General features: G+C 39.5%; 1 protein-coding gene and 3 long non-coding RNA genes across 10 annotated transcripts; 2 read left to right on the top strand and 2 right to left on the bottom strand.

The window, feature by feature from the left end:
• Positions 1 to 3668: 3668 nt before the first annotated feature.
• Positions 3669 to 7072, bottom strand: LOC133706957 (uncharacterized). 7 transcript variants are annotated; one of them, XR_009844825.1, is made up of 7 exons: positions 6712 to 7071; positions 6194 to 6520; positions 4865 to 5663; positions 4721 to 4784; positions 4507 to 4615; positions 4207 to 4351; positions 3669 to 3964 (listed from the first exon to the last, which is right to left on the bottom strand). It is a non-coding gene; the product is annotated as an uncharacterized LOC133706957 (long non-coding RNA). The 7 variants fall into 7 exon arrangements; XR_009844827.1 differs by having other exon boundaries at positions 3669 to 4351; positions 4865 to 5118; positions 5508 to 5663; positions 6712 to 7070; XR_009844828.1 differs by having other exon boundaries at positions 3669 to 4351; positions 4865 to 5118; positions 5599 to 5663; positions 6712 to 7070.
• A 4858-nt stretch (positions 7073 to 11930) lies between these two features.
• LOC133707468 (uncharacterized) lies at positions 11931 to 14843 on the top strand. The gene is made up of 3 exons (XR_009845125.1): positions 11931 to 12791; positions 13466 to 13541; positions 14541 to 14843. It is a non-coding gene; the product is annotated as an uncharacterized LOC133707468 (long non-coding RNA).
• Positions 14844 to 18679: 3836 nt separating this feature from the next.
• On the top strand, positions 18680 to 21558 carry LOC133707374 (uncharacterized). Its single transcript, XR_009845089.1, has 3 exons — positions 18680 to 19564; positions 20239 to 20314; positions 21314 to 21558. It is a non-coding gene; the product is annotated as an uncharacterized LOC133707374 (long non-coding RNA).
• Positions 21559 to 26118: 4560 nt separating this feature from the next.
• On the bottom strand, positions 26119 to 27019 carry LOC133742264 (high-affinity nitrate transporter 3.2-like). Its single transcript, XM_062169934.1, has 2 exons — positions 26887 to 27019; positions 26119 to 26733 (listed from the first exon to the last, which is right to left on the bottom strand). Exons 1-2 carry the CDS (start codon positions 27014 to 27016, stop codon positions 26216 to 26218), a joined length of 648 nt encoding a protein of 215 aa, XP_062025918.1. The 5' UTR covers positions 27017 to 27019; the 3' UTR covers positions 26119 to 26215.
• Positions 27020 to 27381: the final 362 nt, after the last annotated feature.

Genomic DNA, 27381 nt, shown 5'->3' with positions numbered 1-27381 from the left:
CTGGAAAAATCTATCTTGGGTAAAGCGTAGCGTGTCAAACTTTTCTTCTAGCTTGTCTTACTCTGCAGTTTGCACAGTTGCTTGGGGGGAATTTTCTTCTAGCTTGTCTTACTCTGCAGTTTGCACAGTTGCTTCTGGGGAATTTTCTTCTAGCTGACCTTTGACTGAAATCTTACACAACATAATTATATCCATCTCAATATAAGAAAATACATAGCAACACCATCCATATCAATATAGACATATATATAGAAACCCTTCAAAAAAAAAAAAAAAAAGACATATATAGAAAGCGCAGGAAAGCAGGGCTGAATCTTACATGCTTTCAACGGATAAGTTTTTCGCCAAGATTTTTTCCTCATCATGTTATGCACAATTAAACATGCATCATCAACAAAATCGAACTGAAAAGTTACAAATCGGAATAAACATTAAAATTACACGATGAATGCTAGCTTGTCTAACAAAAATTGAAACGCTCAAGATCGGTGGCCTTAGGGGACGCCTATTTAGACAAACAACAGGTCGTCTCTAATGTTCCACAAGGATAGTTCTTCTCTACAGATACAAGATTTTTCCTCATCAAGTTATGCACAATTTTAAAAGAAAATCAAACTAAATAATTGTAAACCATTAAAAAAATTTAAGTAACAAATTTTGTAAGTGTTATAATATCGTAGAAATGTAACTCACAGCAGATCGATCAATGGTTAACAATCGTATTTAACATTACATAAGCCTCATAAAAATGAGGCGAATTGCTCAAAACAAAAGATAAACAATCAGGCAAAGCTACTACAGGATTGACTAATTTCTCTCTTCATCTTTTTCTGATCGGAGACTTTTCCCCTTCTATACAACAAAGAACGCAACCAAGAACAAAACGGAGAAAGAACCGAAGCAAATATCGATCGTCTTGCGGCTTCCGCTGCTTGCCTCGACCTCAAGTATATATGTCGTAGTTTTTTTTCGGTCCTGTACTTTGACCATAAGCCACCAGAACGCCGGCGGAGTCATTCACGTAGGCGCGTACGAAGTATGATGCGATCAGCACGTGGCAGTCCAAAGTCGACTCGTAGTACTGCCACTTGCTAGAGGTGTTGTAAGGTCCGGTATAAAACTCTATCTAGCATGTCTTATCCTCTTCAAGGTCGTTCTCCGTCTTCCTCCCCAGCTTGCCCACTTGACTTACCGGCGCGTAGTACAGCTTCAGATTGACCGTCTTATACGCCGCGTCTGTCCCAACTCCCAACTGAGAAACTCCTATTGTTCAGACACCATACAAAGCCGAGTTTATCTTCTCCGGCTATTATCAGAAAATTTAAATACCATGTCGTTCCGGGTGTAGGCGTAAATTCTCCAGCAAAAGAAAAACAGGAAAAACTGTTAATTCCATGGATCAAGTTGAAAAGTTAAAGAAACCTGTAGGTACAAGTTTTGATCAACTTGGTGTGTTGGCATTCCATACAAAACGGGAAAGTATCTTTGTAGTTTAATGGGTTTAATATCTTTTATTCATTTAAAGATATTTTTCTGTGTGCCAAAGTATATTATTGATTTTCTAAGTATTTTAGGATTTTGTGTCCTTAATTGTTTATATTTCTTTTAACACAAAAAGATTTGTTTTTTCCTTGTAGAAGGCGGATTAGGGTAAATAGCTGTTTTGGTTGTTTTGTTTGGGATGGCAGCTATTCTAAGAGGGTGAAAAAAACAGACGGTATAGGAAGAGAACTTGGAACGCAAGAAGAGCTTGAGGTGTCTTGCATGTTTGCTAATTGAGTCTTCACAATAGTCAAAACACTTGGTCCATGTTTAAGTGTTTTTTATCATTGTTTCATATGCATAACTTCTCTTGAGATCAGTAGAGGAGCTGTGAAGAAGGAGAGCGATATTTGGTGATCGTTCAAGTAAAGAAGGAGTTCAAGACGGAAGACAAACTTCGTATTAGTTTCTTCTAATCATTGTAGCCGAGCTAGTGCTATTCAAGTTTGTAAAGAACATATCTTTCATCATAAGTTAATTCTTATTTTGGGTTCTCAAGAGCAAGAGCCCCGCAGTGTTTTTAATCTCATATTTGAGGTTTTCACTGCATAACCAAAATCTGGTGTTCTGTTCGTTAATTTTGGTTTCTGCTGCTCAGTAAGGATTCCATAGCTTGCAATCCCCGTTTTCCAGAAAACAGATTCTGTCCTTGTATTTTCACTTGGCATCAGAGCAGGTTCTAAAGCTTTTTAGTTGATCCGTGATCAAGGATGGAACGTGAATATAACAGAGCCTCTAGTTCTATAAATTGCCCGCCTTTGTTTGATGGTGAAGACTATTCACAATGGAAGATTATGATGAGGGCTTTTCTCTACTCTCAGGACGAAAACTTGTGGAATGTTGTTGAGAATGGATGGGAATTTAGGAATAGAAGGGACATCCACAAGAGTTCTTAAGCCTAGGAAGGAATGGACAGAAGAGGAGGTTCGGAATAGAAGTTGTGATTTCAAGGCACGGAATTCCTTATACACAGCTTTATCCAAGAAGAAGAGGGTGAGAATAAGCCATTGTGAGACAGCTAAACAAGCATGGGATCTTCTTCAGGTCACTTATGAAGGAAATAAAAAGGTTAGAGGTCAGAAGCTTCAGAGTCTTATTTTGGAGTTTGAGAACATGCAAATAGGGGAGGATGAATCATTAGATGACTTTCATGCTCGTCTTATGAATGTGACAAGTCAGTGTCACAGTCTTGGTGATCCTTTTGAAGAGCATCGGATTGTCAAGAAAATACTTAGGTCTCTTTCATCAAAGTTTCAATCCAAACAGACAGCTATAGAGGAGACTCAAGACCTGGACACTTATTCTCTTGACGAACTTATAGGTAATCTCAAAACCTTTGAGATGAGGATCAAGCCCTAGAAAAAGGTAAAAAAAATTGCTTTCTCTTCTGTTAAAAAGAAGGATGATGTTGATGATGATTATGTGGATTTATCATTGTTGACAAAAGAGTTCAAAAATTTTCTGAAAAACAAAAAATCCTTTGAAAACTCTTCGAAAATTTTTCCTAACAAACCTAAATGCTTTGAGTGTGGTCACTATGCCAAAAAACGAATCAGACGACAGTTTTTCACTGTCGTCTGATAGTGAAAATTGCTGTTGTTAATACTCCTGCCATCTGTTGCAGGTATCAGACGACATCGTGAAACTGTTGTCTGAATCCAATTTAGACAAGCGCTAGCATTAATATGCATGTTGTCTGAATACCAAAAAGGACGACATACGACTGTGTAGAGTCCGTTGTGCAAGTCATATTAAGTCGGCAGCAATCTCATGGAAAGTAACTTTTGAAGCAAAGTTTGACAAGATCAGTTTTGTAGAAACTGTTGTCCCTTTAAATGTTCTACATCATTTTTTTGAGATAACGCTGTTGTCTGACTTGAAGCAAAACAACAGAAGTTTGTAGAAAGCATTGTGTGTTTGGGTTTGATACTACAGAACATGATACTTTATTGTTGTGTCTTTTTTCGTTGGGCAATTGAAAGTGTTTGAAAAATATTGTAGTTAAATTGTTCATACAACAGTTTTTGAATTCCATTTTATGATGTTCCATTGTTAGACAACAATTTCTATTTGGAATGAAATGGCATAAGAGAGTCACAAGACATATATTACTAAAACCAATTGACTAACACATTCAAAAACACATCCATTGATTGAACATTCAAAACCAGTTCATTACATCATCATCCCAACATCAACATACTAATCCTACCTAAACATAAAGGCCAAAAACATCAAGGCCAGAAACATATTGTACTTGTCCATTTCCTTCTCTCCATCAACTTCCTCTATACAGTTCCTTCCTCTTCCTTCTCAGCAACAAGATATGCAGAGTAGAACTCAATACCAAACTGACCAATCATGCTAACAATAGCTCTAGCAACCTAGACTTCCATGATTTTTGCCATCACTTCACACGTCCCTGCACAACAATAGTGGATGACTGTACAAACTATAATAGGCCAGACTGAGCAGAAATCTAACCAAAAGCAAGACTATGAAAATTAGTTTACAACTGTTAGTTGCATCCAACATTCTTGGTGAAGGGTTATTCCATTTTTCATTTTCCAAATCAATAACCAAAAGGCATTGTTTTAGATAAATTTATGGTTACACAAATTGAAAACAAAAAATGAAATGAAATTAAGATTGTAAAAAGCAAACCTTGAGGCAAAAAAGCATTCATTTTGGCGTAGGATCTGTGTAATCAAACAGTACTTTTTACCAGGGTGCAGCTAAGAGAACTTCTGATGCTACCTTTTCCTCCTCAAAGCAAGCCAATAGATCATCGGAAAAGAATATAATACACCTATAATAATAGTATGATTAGTTAACGATAGATAAAAGATAGAACATAATCAAAATTAACCCTACCTAAACAGAACTCATAAGAAACAAAAACATTATCCCATTATGTGTCATTTACAAGTCAATGTGCAGTAGCATGCCAGACCAAGATAGTACCCTCATCTTCCTCATGGGTTCGAACTAGACCCTCAAATTTCATTGGAAACCTTAGCATTCTCGGCCTCCATGGAGCTAAGCTCCTGCTCAAAACGTCCCATATATGCTTCTAAAAATTGAACCAATCACATTAAGCAGCAAGTAAAAGCACCAAATGTCACAAACCCACATCTGTCCAGTAAAGCAAAAACTAATCTGCTTGTAGTGAACTTACCAAAATCTTGATCCCCTAACAGACCAACGTCAGAGCAATCAGATACTACCCTTTCAACTCTACTCTGCAACATGCACAATGAGAGAAACATGTAATGAAAATTTCAAAATTCAACCAAAAGAGTGGGGGTAAATTCAAAATTACCCGAAGAAATACTGCGCTGTCGTTAAGTAAATCATGAGAATCTGCAGTAGGTGATTCGGAATCATCGTCCCGGCCGCATCACTCGAGAATCTCTTCTAGGTCAAGCACTCGCGATGATCCAGACCAGCCTTCTGTGGCTGTTGAAGCCCCATTAACAGGGGGTCCAGGACCTTTGGAAGCTTCCAGTAGAGCTTGTAGTTCAGCTTGTCTTTCATACAACCTCTCTTGTTGGTCAAGCAATACTTTGATTTGGTCTGAAGAATAAAAAATGTGGAATAAGCATAAATTACAGCCATTTGAATATATAGGAAAAACATGGTAGAGCATTGTATTTCATTCATGAAAAGTCCTACTCAAGTGAACTGAAACTCAAATAGAAAAGAAAACTGCCTCTTGTATAGGCAGCAACCAAAACCTTAATAGGACTTGATTCATTCACTGCCTCTTTCTTTACTACTGAGCATTCTAATTTGTTGGCAATGAGTTTCTGAAGGTCTTTGAATTTAGAACTCTGAATCCCTCTAGATCCAGCAAAAATAAAGCAATCAAGACCTTAAAAGCTCTCCTAAAATAAAGAAAGTACAATATAAAGACTTTCTAGAAACAAAGAGGCAGTCAGGTAGATAGGTAAATAGGTAGGAACCTATTCCTCAATTCCTTCAGTGCAGCCTCTGCAGTTCATGAAAGAGATACCCAGCTTTTTTACCATCCAAAAACGCAAATAGGTAATTTACCATCCAAAACCCAGCTTTGCATCTCCACGAAAAGCCATCCCAATACACCCCTAAACTCTCTTTCTCTACAATCCAATATGTGAGCTTTAATCCGAGAACTGGTTTAATGAGGAAAAAAAAAATATATATATATATATATAATTGAACAATATATATATATATATATATATATATATATATATATATATATATATATATATATATATATATATATTAGTTTTTCTGCTGGAGAAAGAAAATCAATGCATTCATATGAATAAAGAAGAAGATCAAGAATGACTAATTCCATAACAACAATGAAGAAAAGGATTCATCCACCGTAAATCTAAAATTGCCCTCTATAATCCAAGAAGAAGATAAAACCCATAGCTTAGAAACCATTGTGTATTTTCTGTTTATTTCTAGTACAACATCAGTTCCATATATGATGTTCAACTAACACTAATCAACTCAAATTAACAAAACTCAGGCAGGTAGGAAGCCATGAAATGTGTTTGGTCAAAGAACAAAGAAAACAACAAAGAGATCCAAAATTTGATGCTTCACTCCTAAATAACTGCAAACAATATGAAAAACGTAAAAGGGCATGACTTACATTCAGACCATAGACATTAAGAGAGAAATTGGATACTTTTGCATATAAAGCAGCAGCACGATCACAAGTGATAAAGAAGCCTGCCACGACTGGGGGTAAAGAATACAGCCCTTTCTTCTTCACCGACCTCTGACCCACACACAATTCAGATACTATTAACAAACAAGAAAAGAGAGAGAGATCGAACTGACGTTGAGAGGAAGATATATAACGTGTCTTTCCCTTCTTGGACTTGAGGGCTGAGGACGACATGGATTTATTGTCGGTTGTAATTTACCAAATACACCCATCTGAGTAAAGGCCTGTGAAGAAGTTCAAGCTCAGCAGCTGTAAAACTCGGAACGATGAAACCCCAAAATAAAATTCCCAGGAGGAGCGAAAGAAACCCCAAAATCAAATTAGTACATAAAATTCGAAAGAAACCCCAAAATCTACAACAGGAGCGATGAAACCCCAAAATCAAAAGAAACCCCAAAATCAAAATTAGAAAGAAACCATAATTTGGTTTGACCCATTACCTAGAAAAACCATAAAAATTGATTTTCGATCTGTTTCTGTAATTGATGACCGGAGTTGATGGTTTTGTGATTCAGGAGATGGAGAAGCCGCTAAGGAGAGAGATCGGAGATCTGAAAACGGAGATTGTGAGGGAGCATCTGAGGAGCAAGAGGATCAGGCTCTGTGGATTGATGGAGCTCTTTCTTGAGGTTGCGGTGCTTTTCGTTCTTTGCGGCTTCTTGTTCACGATCAATAAATGGGTGGTTTCTTGAAGGTCTGGCGTTTATGTGTGTATGAGAGAGAGAGAGAGAGAGCGTTGGGGAGCTGGGCCTCCGAGAGAAGAGAGAGAGGTTGAGTCTGAACATCTATTTTTTCTTTCCCAAAATAAAACGATTAGTTTTGTGAAAAGCCAGGAGTTTAAATTTTGGTCAAAAAATGGGCGGGCAAAGTAGAAACAGGGAATCAAAAAATTTGAGTTTTGGCCAAGTGTGGAACTCAGACAACATAAATTTATAGTCATTGTCTGAAATAGAGTTACACAACAGATTAAAACATCAATAAATAACTGTTGTCGGAAGCCATTGTCTAAAGGAGACTTGCACAACAGAATAAAGTAGCACTTCATAACTATTGTCTAAGTAAAATCAGTCAGACAACATCCAAACTCAACCATTGTCTAAATATAAATTGCACAACAGTAAAATATCAATTGATAACTGTTGTCTGTAACCATTGTCTGAAAGAGAGTTACACAACATAATAAAGCAGCAAAAAACAACTATTGTCTGAATTAGATTGGTCAGACAACATCAAAATACCACAATTGTCTGAATAGTAATTGCACAACAGTCAATGTAATAAATGTTGTCTAAAAAAACTCACTCAGACAACATCAAAATATAACCATTGTCTGAATGAAAATTGAACAACAGCAATGTAATAACTGTTGACTGAATCAAAAATTTGGACAACAGAATAATTTTTGCTGTCGTCTGATATAATCAGACGACAGTTAAAAATTTCGCTGTTGTTGGAAATGTGTCGTCTGATTCGTTTTTTGGCATAGTGGGTGGAATTGGACATATTGATGCCAATTGTGGCAACAAGAAGTATAATTCACGTGGTAACAAGGCTTTAAAGACCACATGGAGTGATAGTGATGAAGGCTCTCAATTTGAGAATGAAGAGGTAAATCTTGCTCTTACTTCCTCTCTTAATATTGATTTTTCTGATGGTTTTGACTTGGAAGATGATACTCTTGATGAAGAAACAAATGAAAAGTGTAAGCAATTGTATAATGCTTCAAAAATTGTTCTTCAAAAAAATAACAAATACTTGAAGAAGAAATTGAATCTTTAAGAGTGGAAAATTAAGATGAAAATTGAGCAAAAATTTGATACTTCTTTAAAAGAATGGGAAGAAGAACGTACTGACCTTGTTGATAAGATTAAAGTTTTGCAGGGTGAGGTCAAATCTCAAAATTGGGACAAAGAGCATGATGAGCTTATAAACAAAAACAAAATTTTGCAGGTTTAAGTTAAGGCTCAGTCCACTCTAAATGTTTCACTAACCCTTGAAAATGAGAAATTGCAAGATGAGCTATTGAAAGTCAAAGAAAGCTTCAACAAGTTTTCTATAGGGTCTGAAAAGGTCTCTAAGATGATTGGATTTGGTAAACCTCATTGCAACAAAGAAGGTTTAGATTATGAAGGTGAGTCTTGCAAGCCTTTAACCGTTGTGAAAGGTGTGAAATGTGAAAGTTCATTGGATCAGTCACAAGCTTCAAATAAAAATGATTCTGGTCCCAAGTTGCCCAAAAGATCAGAGGCAAATTTAGCCCTTCAAACCCATCAAAAAGATGCTCAGGTAAGTTCTGACAATCACAAGTCTATGCGTCAGCCCAGGTACGTTCATAACTCTAAAAATTTTATTCCCACTTGTCATTATTGCAGAAAATTGGGACACATACGTCCTAGGTGTAATATACTTCTCAGGGTCACTCAAAATCAGAGAAAAGTTGCCCAAAAGATCAGAGGCAAATTTAGCCCTTCAAACCCATCAAAAAGATGCTCAGGTAAGTTCTGACAATCACAAGTCTATGCGTCAGCCCAGGTACGTTCATAACTCTAAAAATTTTATTCCCACTTGTCATTATTGCAGAAAATTGGGACACATACGTCCTAGGTGTAATATACTTCTCAGGGTCACTCAAAATCAGAGAAAAGCATCAAAAATTAGTCCAACTGCATCGCTGCAAGCTGAGCTGAAGGAGCATATGAAGTTGATTAGCAGGATTCTAGAGCGTATTGCAATCCCCAAAGAGTAGAAGTTGAAGCAGAAGCAAATCTGGATTAAAAAAGGTTCAAATAATCATTTTTCTGCTCATACGGATAATCTTGATAATATGCTTGAGCTTGCTTTTGTTCCTATTGAACATAAATTGGTTGATTCGTTTACTAAGCCCTTAAACACAGCTCGATTTGAATCACTTAGAAGCACCATTGGTGGATGCTCTAAGTATTGATACTGTCACTTCGCTTGATCCGTTTTGCATGCATTCATGTTGTATGTCTTCATGATAGTATAGGTGCATTTTCTTTACGTTTCTGCATTGTTAGGTTCAGTTTCTGGAAATTCATGATTGAAATGGTTGTTTGTATCCCCGAGTGTCTGACAGATTATTTTGAACTTAGATTGACAAGGGTCGTACTCTTTTCCTTAAATCTGTGTGCAATGAGGTGCCTAGCACGTTTTGAATTTGCTCTTGCGTCACTCTGTAATTGTGAGCTTGAACAACATATTCTCTATCACCTTGAATCATCACATGCACACATACTTTAAGTGGTGGTAAGTCATATTTGTTGGTTGGCCTATTCTCAATACTCTTGTACGGAATATTTCCTTATTTTTGCTACTCCTTAAAAAAAAAAAATGAATGATTTATGGAGCATGGCTAAGCTATTTCCAAAGTAAACAGGCCTCGGTCGTGACGAACGATATGAGGATTGGGAAGAAACGGGAATGGTTTGGTTACCCCAGTGGATTATGAAACTATTGACTCAAGTAGATGTGCTCTTTGGGATGTCCTTGTTACACCTAGTACCCTAAAGTCATCTGACTTGGGAGCTGCTAGCATAATACTCGTTACATGGGTCATAGTCTTCTTGAGAAAAAATGTTACTTTGTGTGAAAGGCAAAAAGAAAAAATTCAAAATCATGCCCACACCTTATAAGGTGGAATATAGTTTACGTGCTTAAATTTGTTTCGTATGTGAGCCTTGCTTTTCAGGTTTCCACAAATATTACACACCCCATCTTGAGATATGTTCACTCTTCACAACAAGAGGTATAGAATACTCGATCACCCTCTATCTTACCTTGTGATTGTCGGAATCAATTCACTCGTGTGAACTTATTTTGTTGCACTCTTGTTTATGGTTAAGTGGTATTGCTCTTGTTGGAAAAGCTATGTGAATTAAATCTGTTCTTAGCATTTTGATACAACCCACTCATTGTGTGTTTGCATTTCATTCTTGCATCTCTCATAACATGATCACACTTAGGGAGAGTATTAATATTTGGACTATCTTCCTCTGATTGATTTGACTTGGGCTAGTGTCTAATGTGCACCATCTATTTGCGATCCTCCTTCTACCTCTGTCATTCCTATTCAAAAAAGGGGAGAAATTAGATGCGTGACTGTGATAACATTATTCTATGATAAAATTATTCTATCTTATGCATTTAACCAATGTGTGAGAAATGTTTCAGGAATGAATGGATGAAGAGTTGTGATGCTCCTCCTATACTTGTTGAGGGGGAGAGTTTGTCCTAATTTATGTTTTGTATAGGAATGCCAAAGGGGGAGATTGTAGGTACAAGTTTTGATCAACTTGCTGTGTTGGCATTCCATACAAAACGGGAAAGTATCTTTGTAGTTTAATGGGTTTAATATCTTTTATTCATTTAAAGATATTTTTCTGTGTGCCAAAGTATATTATTGATTTTCTAAGTATTTTAGGATTTTGTGTCCTTAATTGTTTATATTTCTTTTAGGGAGCTTCTATTCATACCTCCAAAATTGGTATTTGGACCTCTCTTTTTTCCGAAGTAATAGTTGACTTTGTCAACTCATGTCAAATTACCAATAAAGACATTAATAAAGAAAAAAAAAATCTCTTCTTATCTCTACGAACAGTAATAGTCTTCAACTTGGGGAAAATTTTCTCCTCCAATGTAAACCCTAAAATATATATCGCCAAACGTTATTTAACGTTGTAGTCAAAATTTTCAGAATTTGACTTCCCTGGTAAAATGAAGGATGAACTTCCAAAAAATAAAAAAATGCTTTATCCAAGAATCGGTAACTCCACCAAAGTCGTCCATCACCCATAATCCCCAGGATTCATGAGAAGTTATACCATGATCTAGGCCAAAAATAGCTACAAATTCATTCCACGCCATAAGATGCAAAACATAACTCCACATATAGGTCTCATATACAAAATCTGGAAGCAACATATTACGAAATACCTCATCACCCATATCAAATTAACGAAATGATCACTAACCTAATATGATGCTCCTCTTGAAGATCATAAAAATTTTGGTATTCCTTCAGTTGCTCGCGCCCATTCCTCTGTTACTCGTACATAAAGGATGAACTTCCAAAAAAAAAAAAATTGCTGCAATTCTAAATCTTCAAAAACTGAAGGAGGTTTAGGGTGTGTCATGTAACGTTTTATGAAGCTATTTTTGTAATACTGGATTGTAGAATGAAAATAGGGAATTAAACTACAAGTTTTTAAGATGTAAATACATGTTCGGCACAAGTATTTCAAAATTTGAAACATTAAAAACATATCTATCATTAAAAAAAAAAAATCTATAGCACTTAGTTTATATAATCTGAAGCTCTATTTTTTTTCTTCAAAGAGAAAAAATCATTTTTAGTTTTTCCTCAGTAATCATGAAGATTGACTATTTTGTTTGTATTGATCATGAATCCTTTATTAGTTGTTATGAGAAAAGAAACAGAGTATTGTGAAGGAGATTGAACAAGAAGAACCAAATCCCTCAATTTTGTTTATAAAATATATCATATGAAATTGCAAGCTCCTGAATCTTTAGTTCAAAATGATAATTCAATCAAATGTCTCAACCTTAGTTGTTAATTCCTCTATCCCATGAGATAATCTAATTATATAAATTAGATAAAATGCCGAAGATTTCTGTAATAACCGACCTATACTTTTAATAAAAGAAAAATGGTGGCAGACAACTTTCTGGTTTTAGGCAGTAAAGATCGGAGCCTTGTCTCTTTCATGATTATGCATGATTGACGAGAGCTAGCAAACAGACTATCATCTCTCTCTCACTCACTCTGTTTCACTCCGAAAAACAGAGCAATAGTTCTCCAGCCTTGTTCTTCCTCCATCAACCACCTCCAGACGTCGGACCACTCCCTTTGGCTTCTCCTGAGGCTGCTCTACCTACTGGACGTCGTCTTTTCCTCCGGCACGACCTCAAGGTCCGGCAAACCAGCTCGAACCCGGTTGCACCCGAAACCGAACTAACTCATCCTCCTCGTGTTTCCGGCCACCAATCCTCACCAAACTTCATCCTTGAGCTCACCTCAACCTCCAGAAGCTCTCAAAAGTGTCCCTTCACGGTGGCGCTGTGCGTGGTGGCGGTTGGAAGCCAGACCCGATCAAAAATCGAAACCGAGCTTTCGACCCGGATACCTCAAGCTATAGACCACCAATTCTTGTGATTCTTGACCTGAAAGGATAGCCTTGAGTTTCTGAACAAATATCCAGAAGGAATCGAAGCGATTTGTGGAAGTTTTTACGTAGATCGGAGCACCTGCCGGATTCTGGAATTTTTCCGGCCACCGAAACTTTCGATCAAGATATCTCGAGCTATAGAGCTTAGTTTTGAGTGATTCTTGAACCAGTGAGTTCGTCTTTAAGTTCTGAACAAGTCTCCTGAAGGAATCGAAGCGAAAGGAGGACATTTTTACGTTGATCGGAGCTTCGCCGGTTTCTGCAAATTCTCACCGGTTTCTGGAAAAAAATTCCGGCCACCTCGACTGTTTTAGGTAATTTCAACCACTTCCGGTCATTTTCAGCTTACATGGTAGTTATGAAAGTTGTTAAGCATGATGAGAGGAAGAAGAGCAGCCCGGCCCCGACACCATTGGTGGTGGTCGGCGGCGGCTCTGCCACTAACTCCGGCGGCCCTTTCCGGCCACCTCCGGGGATCAAAAATATGGTTTCTGTACATTTTCAGATTCTATATTTCAATACGATCATTTTGATATATTATACGCAATTTTTTGGATATCGTATGATTAAGTTATGAATTTTTAAGTTTAGATCGATTTCGATCGTTAGATTTGTGATATGTGAAGTTAGGACCGTCAGATGGACTTGTAGTTTTGATATGATGATCTTATGACTGTCCCAGTGGCTTTGTGTGGTCATGGGCGAAGATCCGACCGTTGGATCTTCGTATAAATGCAAAACAGTGATTAGGGAGGCGATTCGTGAGAATCCGTCCGTCGGATTTTCGTATAAATTTGTGAAGATGTTAGTAAGGACGATTCAGGAAGATCCGACCGTTGGATCTTCGTGATGATTTTTGGAGGGTGATCCTAAAGGCGATCCGTGAGGATCCGACCGTTGGATCATCATTTAATTTCGATCCGACCGTTGGATTGTCGTTTGAGTATGTTTTTTAGTTGTTGGCTAAGTTAAGGTCATGTTTGATTAGGTGATTGACGGTCTTCCTTGGGTGAGCGGTTTCGGTGTGTATTGTGTTGAATTGAAGACGCAGCGGGAATATCGAGGTGAGTAAATCGCACATGGTTCATTCATGAACCGAAATTCGGTGATTTTATTTAATTGGGAAATTGTGGAAATTGTTTTATGAAAATAAATATTTGTTTTAAATTATATGGACTTGATCGACTACGGTCCATAGGTAAGTAAAATGTATTTAAACTATAAAAATGAATTTCTAGATTTTATTGCATGTGAACTATAGTTGGTATTAGTGGTCACTCTTGTGTGGGTGACTACGTATATATATATTTACGTGGAATATATATTGGATGGTGTGACATCGAGTGAAGTATTGATGTGATTTACTGAGTTATATTTTGAGCATTACCATTTGGAATATGTGATTTATCTTAGATGTTGTGTTGTCTATGATAAAGAGTATTTGAGTAAAGTGCGATAGTTGAGTCGTTGAGGAGAATTAAATGAGGAGTTAAGTGAGTTGAGGCTTATCTTATGTTGAGTTGAGGATGATAAAGAGTAATTGAGTATAGTGCGATAGTTGAGTCGTTGAGATGAGTTAAATGAGGAGTCGAGTGAATTGAGAAATGCAGTCATTCGTAAGTGTGAACCTTGGCCCAGGTGACACACTACGATACAGTTAGAGCTCTAGTCTGTCTGCCATCATACTGCTTGGGGGATAAACGAGTTATCATATGCCCTTGGGTATGATATGACATACTGAATGGGGTGATTAATATAATTAATCATAAGCCTGTAAGTATAATATACTGCATGGGATGATTTATATGAATAAATCATAAGCCTGTGAGTATATATTGAGTGAGAAGTTGTTTATTTTTGAGTAGTCATGTTGAGATGTGAGTTGATTGATGTTTGAAGTGACGTTGTACACTTCAATTCTTATGCAAAACAAAATTAAAATGTGCTTGAGTTGATTGTGTTACTTTAAATCGTGCAATCCTTTCATTTACTCATACGAGCTTTGCAAAAAGCTTACCGGGTTTGTATTGTTGCAATCCCGGTACACTATTCAAACGGTGTAGCGGGTAATCCTGCAGGTCAGGAGAATCAGGGCGGTGATCGAGCGGGTTAGAGTATTTGTTATAGTTTTACAGCATTTGTAATAGTGAGGTGAGTTAAGCTCATTGAGCCTTACAATTTGATTTGGTGAGAGTGTGTTGTAATAAATAACTTGAGGATTTGATTTATTGTAATATTGAGAGGTGTGAAGTGTGGTTGTTTGTGAGAAAAAAATTCAGGACGTTAATTGTAATTGTTATTATTCATGTTTCGGATTTGAATTGATTATTCAAAATTCGGGGCGTGACAGTTTGGTATCAGAGCGTAAGGTACATATTTGGTGATAATCAGTACTCCCCGAGTGATGGCCCGTCTGCAGCGGATCCCCATCATATACTCTTCGGTACTGGTATAATCATTGGGTATGTCTTAGTATGGGGTCTAGACAGTGTGTAAGTCCGTAGGACGGTAGAATTGTCTTGTAGGTTCGTTTTAGAATAAGTTTTGCTTCCGTGAGTTGCAATCTTCGAGGAATGGAAACCTCCGGATTTAACTCTGATGAGTCGGTGAGGATTGTTTATGGAAATGAGTTTCTTTTGTACGTAGAAGTGTTTGGTTGAAGGCATGGTGTTGACCTATACACATATCAATTGTGGATACAAGTATTAATTGATAGAAATCTTGCCTTTTAAGTTAGAATTGCAGATGTTTTTTGGATGGAATATACGTACAGAGGGGTAGATATCTTGTTTTGTAACTAGATATCTTAGTGGAGTTTTGGTAATTGGCATGTGTTGCGTGTTTAAAGTGACTCTGAGGCAACTATGCTGACTTTGTGTGAGATTGAATTCTTAGTGTAGACTAAGAAGGTTGTGTGGTGATTCTATATACACTACGTGATGAACTTTTAGAAGGAAACGTTATGAGTAAAAGCATGGGTTTTTCCCTGATGTCTATAGTAGACTTGTACATATGGCAGCCTTCGTGGCAGTGCCAGTAATGATTTTGTAGCAGCTTCGTAGCAGTGCTCGTGTGGCAGCCTTGTGGTGGTGCCAGTAGTGATTTTGTAACAGTTTTTATGGCAGTGCTTGTAGTACTTTAGTGGTAGTTTGTGTGACAAGGAATTTTATGGGGGCTAGATAAAGCTAGACTTTATCTTGATTGTATTCTAAAGTGGTAGGACACCTGTAAGTAGGGATTGGACCATCCGTTGATATCGTGATAGAGTTTTGTGTAGGGACAGGATCCTTATATGTAGACAGTTGAGGATGAGGTGGAGGCTTCAGAGGTTGAGTTGCCTGTTCCACCTGTAGTTGATGTGATGGATGTTATTCTCGGTTTGAAGTCGTGAAAGAGATTGAGAATCTAGGAGTAGTTGGAAAGAGAATTGATTTCACGAACTCAAGATGATAGGAGTGTGAGAGATTATGAGACAAAATTCTCAAGGCTATATTGTTTAGGAGACAAATGGATGCAAAGAGTTGGCCATAAAGTCTCAGCTGGGGCTGAATACTTCCCTTTAGCATGACGTAACCATTTAATAGAACTTGTTTTGGTTAGGGTGTTAGCCATTGAATAGGATTCTTGACTTATGTGGAGCTTGTGAGTAGTGTTGCGGTTAGGGGAGAGATTGTTGTGGATTTCGAGCTTAGTGATGTAAATTTGGAAATACTTATGTTACCTCTAAGGAGGGTAGTGGAGTTTGTTATTGAGGTGATACTAGGTTTAATACCTATATTAATGGCGCCTTATTGGATGACACCAACTAAACTTAAGGAGTTGAAGTTCAAGGTGAGAGTTTACTTGAGTAGAGATTCATTAGAGCTAGTACTTCTCCATGGATCGAGATTAGGGATACCTACTAAGACATGACGTACGAACGCGGAGAAGAAGAAGAATATAGTTATATCTCTTCCTTAAGGTGAAGCATGACCATGATGAGATTTGGTACTAAGGATATGTTAGTGTTCTAGTTCTAAAGATCACGAGTGTAAGAGGTGTTAAGTTTGGCGCTCTATAGATGTTTTTGAATGGGAAGTGTTTAGCTTTATTAATCCCTGACTCTAGCGACGAAATTGTTTTGTGTTTGGTTTGACTCAGATGGTGCTAGCTAGACTTCTGTGTGACTTAATTGATTGGTAGGTTTTGAATGATTGTTTGTGATACATCATTATGAAAGAGGCGCGCAGCAGAGTTGGCGAAGGTTTTGAAAGAGCAAGGAGGGACCAAGGTTCGACCCATGGTGTCGTTGTTGGTTTGTTTTAAAGAAAAGACTACCACATTCATTCAGTCTTATTACAAGTCAAAAGCAAAATAAAGTTATTGTCCAACGAAAGTTAAAATGCAGAAAAAGAGATACAATAACTAAAAGATGAATTGTTTTTACTTCTTCCCCTTTGATTGGGAAAGCTTAGCAATCTCCTCCCTGAGTTTGGTGACTTGATCATCGACCTCTTCACTGTCCTGCGAGTCACTACTGGTTGAGTCAAGATCTTCCCAAGGAACATGAGGAGCGGTGCACGGACGAGTGGCAGCCCTTTTGCTGGTTTCTGCCTCAGGAGGAGGGTCCTTGTGGAGTGACGCAGCAACTTCCTTGCAAGGAAACCCAGGAGGATGACACTGCATGTTATTGACCTCCTGAGCAAGCTTGTTCATTGCGGTGTGGCAACGGATCAAAGAGAGGTTCATGTCAGAGATGTAATCGATCATACATGTGACTCGCCAATCCGTCACCATAATACCATCACGGAGGGAGGAACGCAGTGCATCAATTGAGTCTGACAAGCTTTCCAGGGTGGCCACAGGCCGAGGAGCACGAGCAGCTAGGGAGGAAGAGGACTCGCTGGGATGCAGTCTGGGAGAACGACGAGGCAGAGGAGGGGGACTGCGGCTACGCTCACGTATAGGACGATGGTCTCCAGGACGAGTGAGGCCAGCGCAAGCGGCCGCTTGACGACCCTCTTCTTCTAAAGAGAGAACACAGCGTTGATTGACGCTCATGCGAGCGGTAATCTTGGTTCGAACCATGATGAAGGAGAAGGAATTTGAAACTGCACGCTTAGACAAAACCGAGTAAAATCTGGAGGAGATAAAAGGAGGTTTATATAGAGCACAAGATAGGGTTGAGAAAATGTGAGAATTGAAGAAGATGATGTTGAGTGTTTGAGAGAGATTGTTGTTAAAAGGATTGAAGTTGATGAAATAGGTGGTGGAGATTTGAGTTTATCTAATGGAAGAAGAGATTTGAGTTATCGGATGGAAGAAGAGAATTGAGAGAGGATGGCTAAAACTCTGGGGAAATTTTCTTTTCTTTGGTGTGAATAGTCTCATCCCCCGAATGCACCTATTTATAGAACAAGGTGAGCAGATCTCCACCGTTGGATGGACGACCTCAGAGATTCAAACTACGCGTTGGATTAAAGTCGCCCAAAAACACGGAAAAGCTGTTGGCGCGTAAGGGGACCGAACGAATCTCGAGTCGCTGTGGCAGACAACTTTAGCCGAAAGTAAATCTGATTTCCGTAAATCACGGAAAGGATAAGCCGTGGCAGGTGGGCCGTACTTGGGCTTGTCTCGGATCAAGGCCCTCACTGTAGCTGTGGGTGGAGGCCCGATGAAATAGTTTTGGTGTAATTCATGGGCCGGATTCTGCAACAGTTTTGGGTGTTTTGGGCTGGATTGCTGAAACAGCTTTGTTTAAAAGGAATGGATGGATAACAACAAGAGCAGTTTGCGCTCGAGTGGTTGAGGGCTGAATCCTTGTACTAGAGGTCCGAGGTTCGAACCTTGCCTTCCCTTTTATTTTATTTATGTCGCTTATGACATAATAAATATAACACGTGAGCATGTATTAATGAAAGCAGCTCTGGCTTCAGTGGTTGGGAGCAAAACCCTCGTGTTCGGGGTCAGGAGTTCGAACCTTATCTCTTACAATTATTTTTGGATCTTGTATATGCTCAGTATACGGACGTATTTTTATACGTAGAGCCGTAGCTTAGTAGATTTCTACAGTTTTGGAAAGGATGGAGATAGTATAGTCAAGCGGGGTAGTTGAAGTAGAAAGTATGGTGATCAATTTGGTGCTTGATGAGTATTCTGTATAAATTACAGAAAATCTTAATCGGGAGAAATAGACTTGCGATTGAATTTCGGGACGAAATTCTTTTTAGGGGGGTAGATTGTAATAACCGACCTATACTTTTAATAAAAGAAAAATGGTGGCAGACAACTTTCTGGTTTTAGGCAGTAAAGATCGGAGCCTTGTCTCTTTCATGATTATGCATGATTGACGAGAGCTAGCAAACAGACTATCATCTCTCTCTCACTCACTCTGTTTCACTCCGAAAAACAGAGCAATAGTTCTCCAGCCTTGTTCTTCCTCCATCAACCACCTCCAGACGTCGGACCACTCCCTTTGGCTTCTCCTGAGGCTGCTCTACCTACTGGACGTCGTCTTTTCCTCCGGCACGACCTCAAGGTCCGGCAAACCAGCTCGAACCCGGTTGCACCCGAAACCGAACTAACTCATCCTCCTCGTGTTTCCGGCCACCAATCCTCACCAAACTTCATCCTTGAGCTCACCTCAACCTCCAGAAGCTCTCAAAAGTGTCCCTTCACGGTGGCGCTGTGCGTGGTGGCGGTTGGAAGCCAGACCCGATCAAAAATCGAAACCGAGCTTTCGACCCGGATACCTCAAGCTATAGACCACCAATTCTTGTGATTCTTGACCTGAAAGGATAGCCTTGAGTTTCTGAACAAATATCCAGAAGGAATCGAAGCGATTTGTGGAAGTTTTTACGTAGATCGGAGCACCTGCCGGATTCTGGAATTTTTCCGGCCACCGAAACTTTCGATCAAGATATCTCGAGCTATAGAGCTTAGTTTTGAGTGATTCTTGAACCAGTGAGTTCGTCTTTAAGTTCTGAACAAGTCTCCTGAAGGAATCGAAGCGAAAGGAGGACATTTTTACGTTGATCGGAGCTTCGCCGGTTTCTGCAAATTCTCACCGGTTTCTGGAAAAAAATTCCGGCCACCTCGACTGTTTTAGGTAATTTCAACCACTTCCGGTCATTTTCAGCTTACATGGTAGTTATGAAAGTTGTTAAGCATGATGAGAGGAAGAAGAGCAGCCCGGCCCCGACACCATTGGTGGTGGTCGGCGGCGGCTCTGCCACTAACTCCGGCGGCCCTTTCCGGCCACCTCCGGGGATCAAAAATATGGTTTCTGTACATTTTCAGATTCTATATTTCAATACGATCATTTTGATATATTATACGCAATTTTTTGGATATCGTATGATTAAGTTATGAATTTTTAAGTTTAGATCGATTTCGATCGTTAGATTTGTGATATGTGAAGTTAGGACCGTCAGATGGACTTGTAGTTTTGATATGATGATCTTATGACTGTCCCAGTGGCTTTGTGTGGTCATGGGCGAAGATCCGACCGTTGGATCTTCGTATAAATGCAAAACAGTGATTAGGGAGGCGATTCGTGAGAATCCGTCCGTCGGATTTTCGTATAAATTTGTGAAGATGTTAGTAAGGACGATTCAGGAAGATCCGACCGTTGGATCTTCGTGATGATTTTTGGAGGGTGATCCTAAAGGCGATCCGTGAGGATCCGACCGTTGGATCATCATTTAATTTCGATCCGACCGTTGGATTGTCGTTTGAGTATGTTTTTTAGTTGTTGGCTAAGTTAAGGTCATGTTTGATTAGGTGATTGACGGTCTTCCTTGGGTGAGCGGTTTCGGTGTGTATTGTGTTGAATTGAAGACGCAGCGGGAATATCGAGGTGAGTAAATCGCACATGGTTCATTCATGAACCGAAATTCGGTGATTTTATTTAATTGGGAAATTGTGGAAATTGTTTTATGAAAATAAATATTTGTTTTAAATTATATGGACTTGATCGACTACGGTCCATAGGTAAGTAAAATGTATTTAAACTATAAAAATGAATTTCTAGATTTTATTGCATGTGAACTATAGTTGGTATTAGTGGTCACTCTTGTGTGGGTGACTACGTATATATATATTTACGTGGAATATATATTGGATGGTGTGACATCGAGTGAAGTATTGATGTGATTTACTGAGTTATATTTTGAGCATTACCATTTGGAATATGTGATTTATCTTAGATGTTGTGTTGTCTATGATAAAGAGTATTTGAGTAAAGTGCGATAGTTGAGTCGTTGAGGAGAATTAAATGAGGAGTTAAGTGAGTTGAGGCTTATCTTATGTTGAGTTGAGGATGATAAAGAGTAATTGAGTATAGTGCGATAGTTGAGTCGTTGAGATGAGTTAAATGAGGAGTCGAGTGAATTGAGAAATGCAGTCATTCGTAAGTGTGAACCTTGGCCCAGGTGACACACTACGATACAGTTAGAGCTCTAGTCTGTCTGCCATCATACTGCTTGGGGGATAAACGAGTTATCATATGCCCTTGGGTATGATATGACATACTGAATGGGGTGATTAATATAATTAATCATAAGCCTGTAAGTATAATATACTGCATGGGATGATTTATATGAATAAATCATAAGCCTGTGAGTATATATTGAGTGAGAAGTTGTTTATTTTTGAGTAGTCATGTTGAGATGTGAGTTGATTGATGCTTGAAGTGACGTTGTACACTTCAATTCTTATGCAAAACAAAATTAAAATGTGCTTGAGTTGATTGTGTTACTTTAAATCGTGCAATCCTTTCATTTACTCATACGAGCTTTGCAAAAAGCTTACCGGGTTTGTATTGTTGCAATCCCGGTACACTATTCAAACGGTGTAGCGGGTAATCCTGCAGGTCAGGAGAATCAGGGCGGTGATCGAGCGGGTTAGAGTATTTGTTATAGTTTTACAGCATTTGTAATAGTGAGGTGAGTTAAGCTCATTGAGCCTTACAATTTGATTTGGTGAGAGTGTGTTGTAATAAATAACTTGAGGATTTGATTTATTGTAATATTGAGAGGTGTGAAGTGTGGTTGTTTGTGAGAAAAAAATTCAGGACGTTAATTGTAATTGTTATTATTCATGTTTCGGATTTGAATTGATTATTCAAAATTCGGGGCGTGACAATTTCACCCTAAATTATCCATATAAATTAGATCTGACACATGAAAGAGGAAGATCGCCCAAAGCCAAAAGGATGGGCCCAAACCCCATCCCAATCACCGCTTCCCTGCACAAGTTCGTTCAACGCACCCCCACTGCCGCCACACTACAAAGACCGTCGCCGCAACCACGCTGTCACGACTCCACCACACATCGAAGACATCATCGTAGCCTAGTGCAATAGTCCAAATCCAACCGGAGTTGGAAAAAAACTCCGGAGACATTGGAAGACATCTCCCTCGATACCGCCCTGCCGCCATTGCATGGAGCAAAATAGGATTGGTCTCGGATCCAGTCTCACTGCCAGTCACCGCTCCTTAAGTCAATGCCCAAGCTTGTCCTTGCTGCTGAGAAGTAGTTAACTAGATCAAGAGTGACCCACCGCAATCACTTCCAAGCTATCAATTCCAAAAGTCAGGGCAAATGAATTACCCATTTGACAGCAACACAACAAAAATGCAGCAAAGTCGACGCTACCATCGGTCGCCACCGGATGAGGAAAATTAGGGTGATGTAGTTGCTCTCTAAGGGCTCAGAGAGAGAGAGAGAGAGATAAGGTTTTTTTTTTCTTTGGCCTTTCCCATTTCCTCACAGAAAAAGAAAAACAAAAAACAAAAAACAAAAAACAAAAAACAAAAAATCAATTGCCACATGAAAAATCAATGTGTCTTTAGTGTAAAATTAAAGCCACATGTCTTAATTTGCTTCAGCATTGTTATTTTGAATATGAAAATACATAGCGCTCTGCTAGGATTGGGAGAGCGCCGCTCTTGGCCTCTCTGTACCTTTCTATATCATCGATGAAGTACCTTTCCTAAACTGATCTAGGAGTCGTTGCCTTTGCGCATGGTTCACACTGTGTCTCCTAATCGTTTGTGGCTCGCATTCTTGCTGGCGAAGTCTTCGTGTTCTCATATTCTATCTTTTCGTGGTGGCTCTTGTCAGGGTAGGGAAGAGGTTGCGCTTCTTGGCTGGATCGGAATGATGCCGAGAGTTAGCCAACTCCGTCTAAGAAGGGCATAACTTGTGAGCCCCAGAAAAATGTATCGAGCTTAACGGAGATCATACGCGAAACTATTCAACGATCTCGATAAAGGTCAAGATGCTCGAGGAAATTTTCAGAATTTTTCATAAAGTGAAATCCTCAATTTAGGAGTTGGATAATAAAGTACACGTCACGACGAGTTCGTGGAAATTTTCGGGGAATTCTCCGGATACCCGAGCCATTTATAGCTATTTTCTGAAGTTGTGGAATTTTAGAAAATAAATTAAAGAAATAGGATTTTCTGCGGTGCAATCCTGGCCGTTGATCTATCCACCGCTTCATCCTGGCCCTTGATTACAATTTTGGTTGAGGTATATAAAGCCCTTGATCAGATCAAGGACAGAGATTGAATCAGAAAACACGAGAGAGAGAGAGAGAGAGAGCTGGGAGCTCTGACTTGAACGCAGCGACCCGGCAAGTGACCCGATCGGAACTTCCCCGTCCGGCCATCCCAAGATGGCGCGAGGCCACCAATAGCTTTGTCTAGGCGTTGCCTACCTCCCTGTACCCTCTGATCGCCCATGCATCGACTGTGAATGGAGAATATACGGCTGGAAGGTCCGAGACTTCTCCGGTGAGTTCCGCAATTTACGGCGACTCTGGCCACCATCTAGGCTGCTTGGGGTATGAAACCTCACCTCCTTGTCATTCTCTACACGTTTATGTAATTAGTTTTCAAATTGGATTGAGTTTTGATGGTTTGCATTCTGGGTTCGTCTCGGGTCCGTCGCGGTTCCTCGATGCCGGCGACTTTCTCGACTTTCCTTGACTTGTTCCGGCCTCGAATGCAACTGTAGACAAGGTATTTAGCAGCTGGCTAGGTAGATCATGTCGACACCCTCAGTTCATCACCAACCCAGTTTTGACAGTGAGCTCGGGAAGCTGAGTTTGGGTTGGTTCAAGGGATTTCCTATTTCGAAGGTACAATCTCAAACTAGATTCTTGTGCAGGTGATCAGAAATTATGCTACTGAGCTTGGTTTGATATGATGAAGTTGAGGACTCTGTTATCGAATTGGTTATGTTGTCTAGAATTTGATTATTTGAGTTGATGGCTATTGTGGGCTATGTCAATTGTAATGGTGAATGAGTTTGGAAAAGGTTGCTTACAGTGAATGTGTTTTGAAAATGGTGAATGTAGTCGGTCGACGTTTTGCAAGGTTTCCCATCGCAGTTAGTATTGAAATGATTGTGTTGATTTGAATTGGAAGAAATTATATTTCAGTTAAGGAGAAAAGTTAGGGTTGGGTGCCCTTAGTAGTTTTGGGCACACCTTGTATGAAAATTGGAAAGTATTGGGTGGCCTTAGTAAATTTCGGGTACACCTAATATGTTTGAAATTAAGTCGTTGCTTGATTTACTTCGACATAGTCGTAATTGGTCGATATCGTAATTTCAAGTAAAATGTTCGGCAATTTGGGTTAATTACTGTTGGTCAAACTGGTCAACTCCTGGTCAAACCAGGAAAAGTTGTCGAGATTTAATATAATTGTTCAAAAGATATTAACTATCGAAATGTCGGAATTTAGGACTCCAGCTACCCAAGGAACGGAAGGTTCGTGATCTCTGAACAATGTGAGATGGTAAAGCTTCGAAATACAGGTAGGGGACTCGGGACTCTCTATTAGCTAATGGTTTTCCATATTTGATTATACGTGATGCATGATGAAAGTGTATTGTTAGTTCAAATTTAAAATGTTTTCAAGTTAACGTGCGTATAAGATTGTTGATGGCGGTGGGAGAGAGCGAAAAGGTGGTCGATGACTTCCTTGGGGATTAGCCACCCCTAAACCTCCGGAGGGTTAGCTACACCGGTCGGACGGTGCGCAGTCGCAATGACGACCCGGTTCCGTGTGTGTAGCTAGTGTGTTAAGTTTGGCGCTCTGTGACTGGTAAGGTCAGATGTTTGTTTTACGGAACCAGGCCATCAGGTAAATCGTACGTAGTTTTCTAATCATGCATCGAGTTTTAAGATGAATGATATTTTAAGTTTGTCGTTCTTACATATATATTCGCTTTGTTTTCACACTGGGCTCAAATCCAAATTATTACAAAGTTGAGTTGATTTTCAAACTTAGCCGGAGTAGGTCCCATAGAGCAGCGAGGACGAAAGCTCACCCCTACAACAGTGTATGTGCAGGTATTGTGCACTGGTAACGGGATTGTAGCGGACGGAGCTGGGTGCGCGGAATTTGATAACCCTTCCGGACGGTAAACGAGTTTCTGATGTACTCTTGATCTTTATTTCTTGATCCACGCCATTCTGAAACTTGTTATTGAGTGTTCATTGTGTGGTTAAGTCTATTAGTCCTCGACTATTCAAAAATGACAAGTTCTAGACGAACAAAGTGAATTTTGTAATTTCAAGAAGCTTTCACCTCAAAAGTGTTTCAAATTCCCGCTGTGCGTTTTACGAAAAGTTTATCAACAAAAATGCCTAGCGGTTTTCTAGAATGTAATTCGAGCTTTCGGTTTATATTTGAGAGACTCGCGGCACTGTGACGTGCTCAAGCTGGCGAGGTGCAGTTTGGGGCGTTACATAACTGAAATTGGATTTGAATGGTTCTGGTTTGGTGGGGTTGTGGCTAGGGTTGGCATGGCGGTGTGAATAGGGGAGAGTTGCTGGGGTTTGACGCGATCCATATCTGGCCAAAATGGGTTCAGATCGTTTCCGGTCAGTGACAGAAGTGTGACTGTTAGAAGGCGATGGCGGCGCAACAATCAGGCTGTTGACGGTGACAAGGCAGACAAGCGTGTGTGTGTGTGTGTTGGGGGGGGGGTTTGGTGTCAATCAGAGGGGGTTGAGATGGTCAATCTCCGACGAAGGGTGGTGGAGTAGCAGTCGGGGCCGAGGTCAGGGAGGGTTTAGGTGTCCAAAGGAGTTTCCCGTGGGCCTGGGCCTCTACCTTTTTGGATTTCTCACGTAGGGTTTGGGCCTATCCTCTTGATCAGACTTTGCAGTTGGTGTATGAATCCGATGTTGTTAGGGTTCTCATTTGGGATCCTGGAGACTTTTTATGGACCCTAAATATTTCTGCTTCTTGAAATTAGTGTTTTGGTTATGTAGCTAGAAAATTGCTTTCTATTCAACATATTGATTTGCGTGGAGAATGCAAGGTCGGTCACACTACCGCCAGTTGCCTTGATAGAAGGTTACCCTCTATTCAATGCATTTTTTTGCTTGGAAGTATGGTCGACCATATTATTGGTACCGCTTTACATAGCCCGGATTTTGTCCGGTGCTTCATCAAATGCTTAATTGCATCCCTTAGTATTCTTGCTGGGTTTTATTTCCGATGCTTTGTTGCATTTAGTACTGTTCTTGTTACTTTATATTTTGATGTAGTTTCTACATGTTGAAATTTTTCTTGTTGTTATATTTAATAAAATGACTGACTATTACTCGCAAAAAAAAAAAAAAAAAAAAAAAACCACATATCTTTAATTTGGCAATGCCATAAACGGAAAATAGGGCAAGGCGTAGCCTAGCTACAATATTGAATTTTCCTTTATTTCTTATGGGCAGACTTAGCCCTTAATTATCTTCTAAGCAACAAAAAAACCCAACCAACAGCAAAGCGGAGAAAGAACCGAAGCAAATATCGAGCGTCTTGCGGCTTCCGCTGCTTGCCTCTGTTGGCTCAGTTGCGTCGACCTCAAATATGTTGTAGTCTCTGTCCGGTCCCGTGCTTTCACCATAAGCCACCACAACTCCGGCGGAGTCGTTTGCGTAGGCGCGTAGGAAGTACAAGGCGGCCGGCACGTGGCCATCCAATGTCGACTCGTAGTACGGCCACTTGTTAGAGGGGTTGTAGTGTCCAGTATAGAACTCTATCTGGCATGTCTCGTCCTTGTCGAGGTCGTCCTCCGTCTTCCTCTCCGGCCGGCCCACTTGACTCCTCGGCGCGTAGCAAAGCTTCACGGTGACCGTCTTATACGCCGCATCGGTTCCAACTGGGAAAGTCCTATTATTCAGAGACCATCTAACGCCGAGTTTATCTTCTCCGGCTTTTATATTACTGGACATATACCATGTCCCGTTGGGTGTGTTAACTCCAGCAAAAGAAAAACAGAGAAAACTGTAAGTTCGTGAATCATATTGAAAAGTTAAAGAAACCCAATTGGCCAATTGAAATATGTGGATTTTTTGGACAATAAATAAGCTGGAAAATTTTCATGGAAAATAGTTACATGCATACTACTTACACTGGTCTGGTTGGTGAGGGGAAGCAGCGACATCAAGAGTGTTGGGCAGAGAGGATAATAGAATGCCTCCATAAGAGGTTTCTGATAAGCTTGAGAGAAGAAGAAGAGAAGCTAAGAAAATCCATGTCATTGAGACTTCTTTGCAAGGCTTAATTTGATCAATGCTTACAGTTGTGGGCTGTATATATAGAAAAAAAAGGTTGATCCTGTATTAATTGATGATCAACTACTATTTAATATGAAGTCATCTTTGCATAATCAACAGGGCCCGTACAAAATTTGCTCATCTTATTCCCTATACGTATTTGGGATTGTAGAAGAAACTATCACTATCAAGTTAATTCCATATTCAGCTTTATAAAATTACAACTTGTAATGATGAATGCTTTTACTGAAAGTTAACCATACTAATTGCGGACTTGAAATTAAGGATGATAAAATGCTTTATGAGATGGCCATGCACTTCTGTACAATACCGAGGTTCGTAGCGAGTGA

Source organism: Rosa rugosa, chromosome 4 (genome assembly GCF_958449725.1).
Source record: "Rosa rugosa chromosome 4, drRosRugo1.1, whole genome shotgun sequence".
NCBI classification, from domain to species: domain Eukaryota; kingdom Viridiplantae; phylum Streptophyta; class Magnoliopsida; order Rosales; family Rosaceae; genus Rosa; species Rosa rugosa.
Note: the sequence above shows the minus strand (reverse complement) of the source record. Positions and strands in the feature narration are given on the sequence as shown.

Bases quoted from the DNA above. Each gene is read 5' to 3' on its own strand.
- LOC133742264 (XM_062169934.1), bottom strand. From the start codon at position 27,016: ATGACATGGATTTTCTTAGCTTCTCTTCTTCTTCTCTCAAGCTTATCA. The intron at 26,734-26,886 runs GTAAGTAGTATG...CTTTTGCTGGAG, and splicing joins CCCTCACCAACCAGACCAGT to TTAACACACCCAACGGGACA.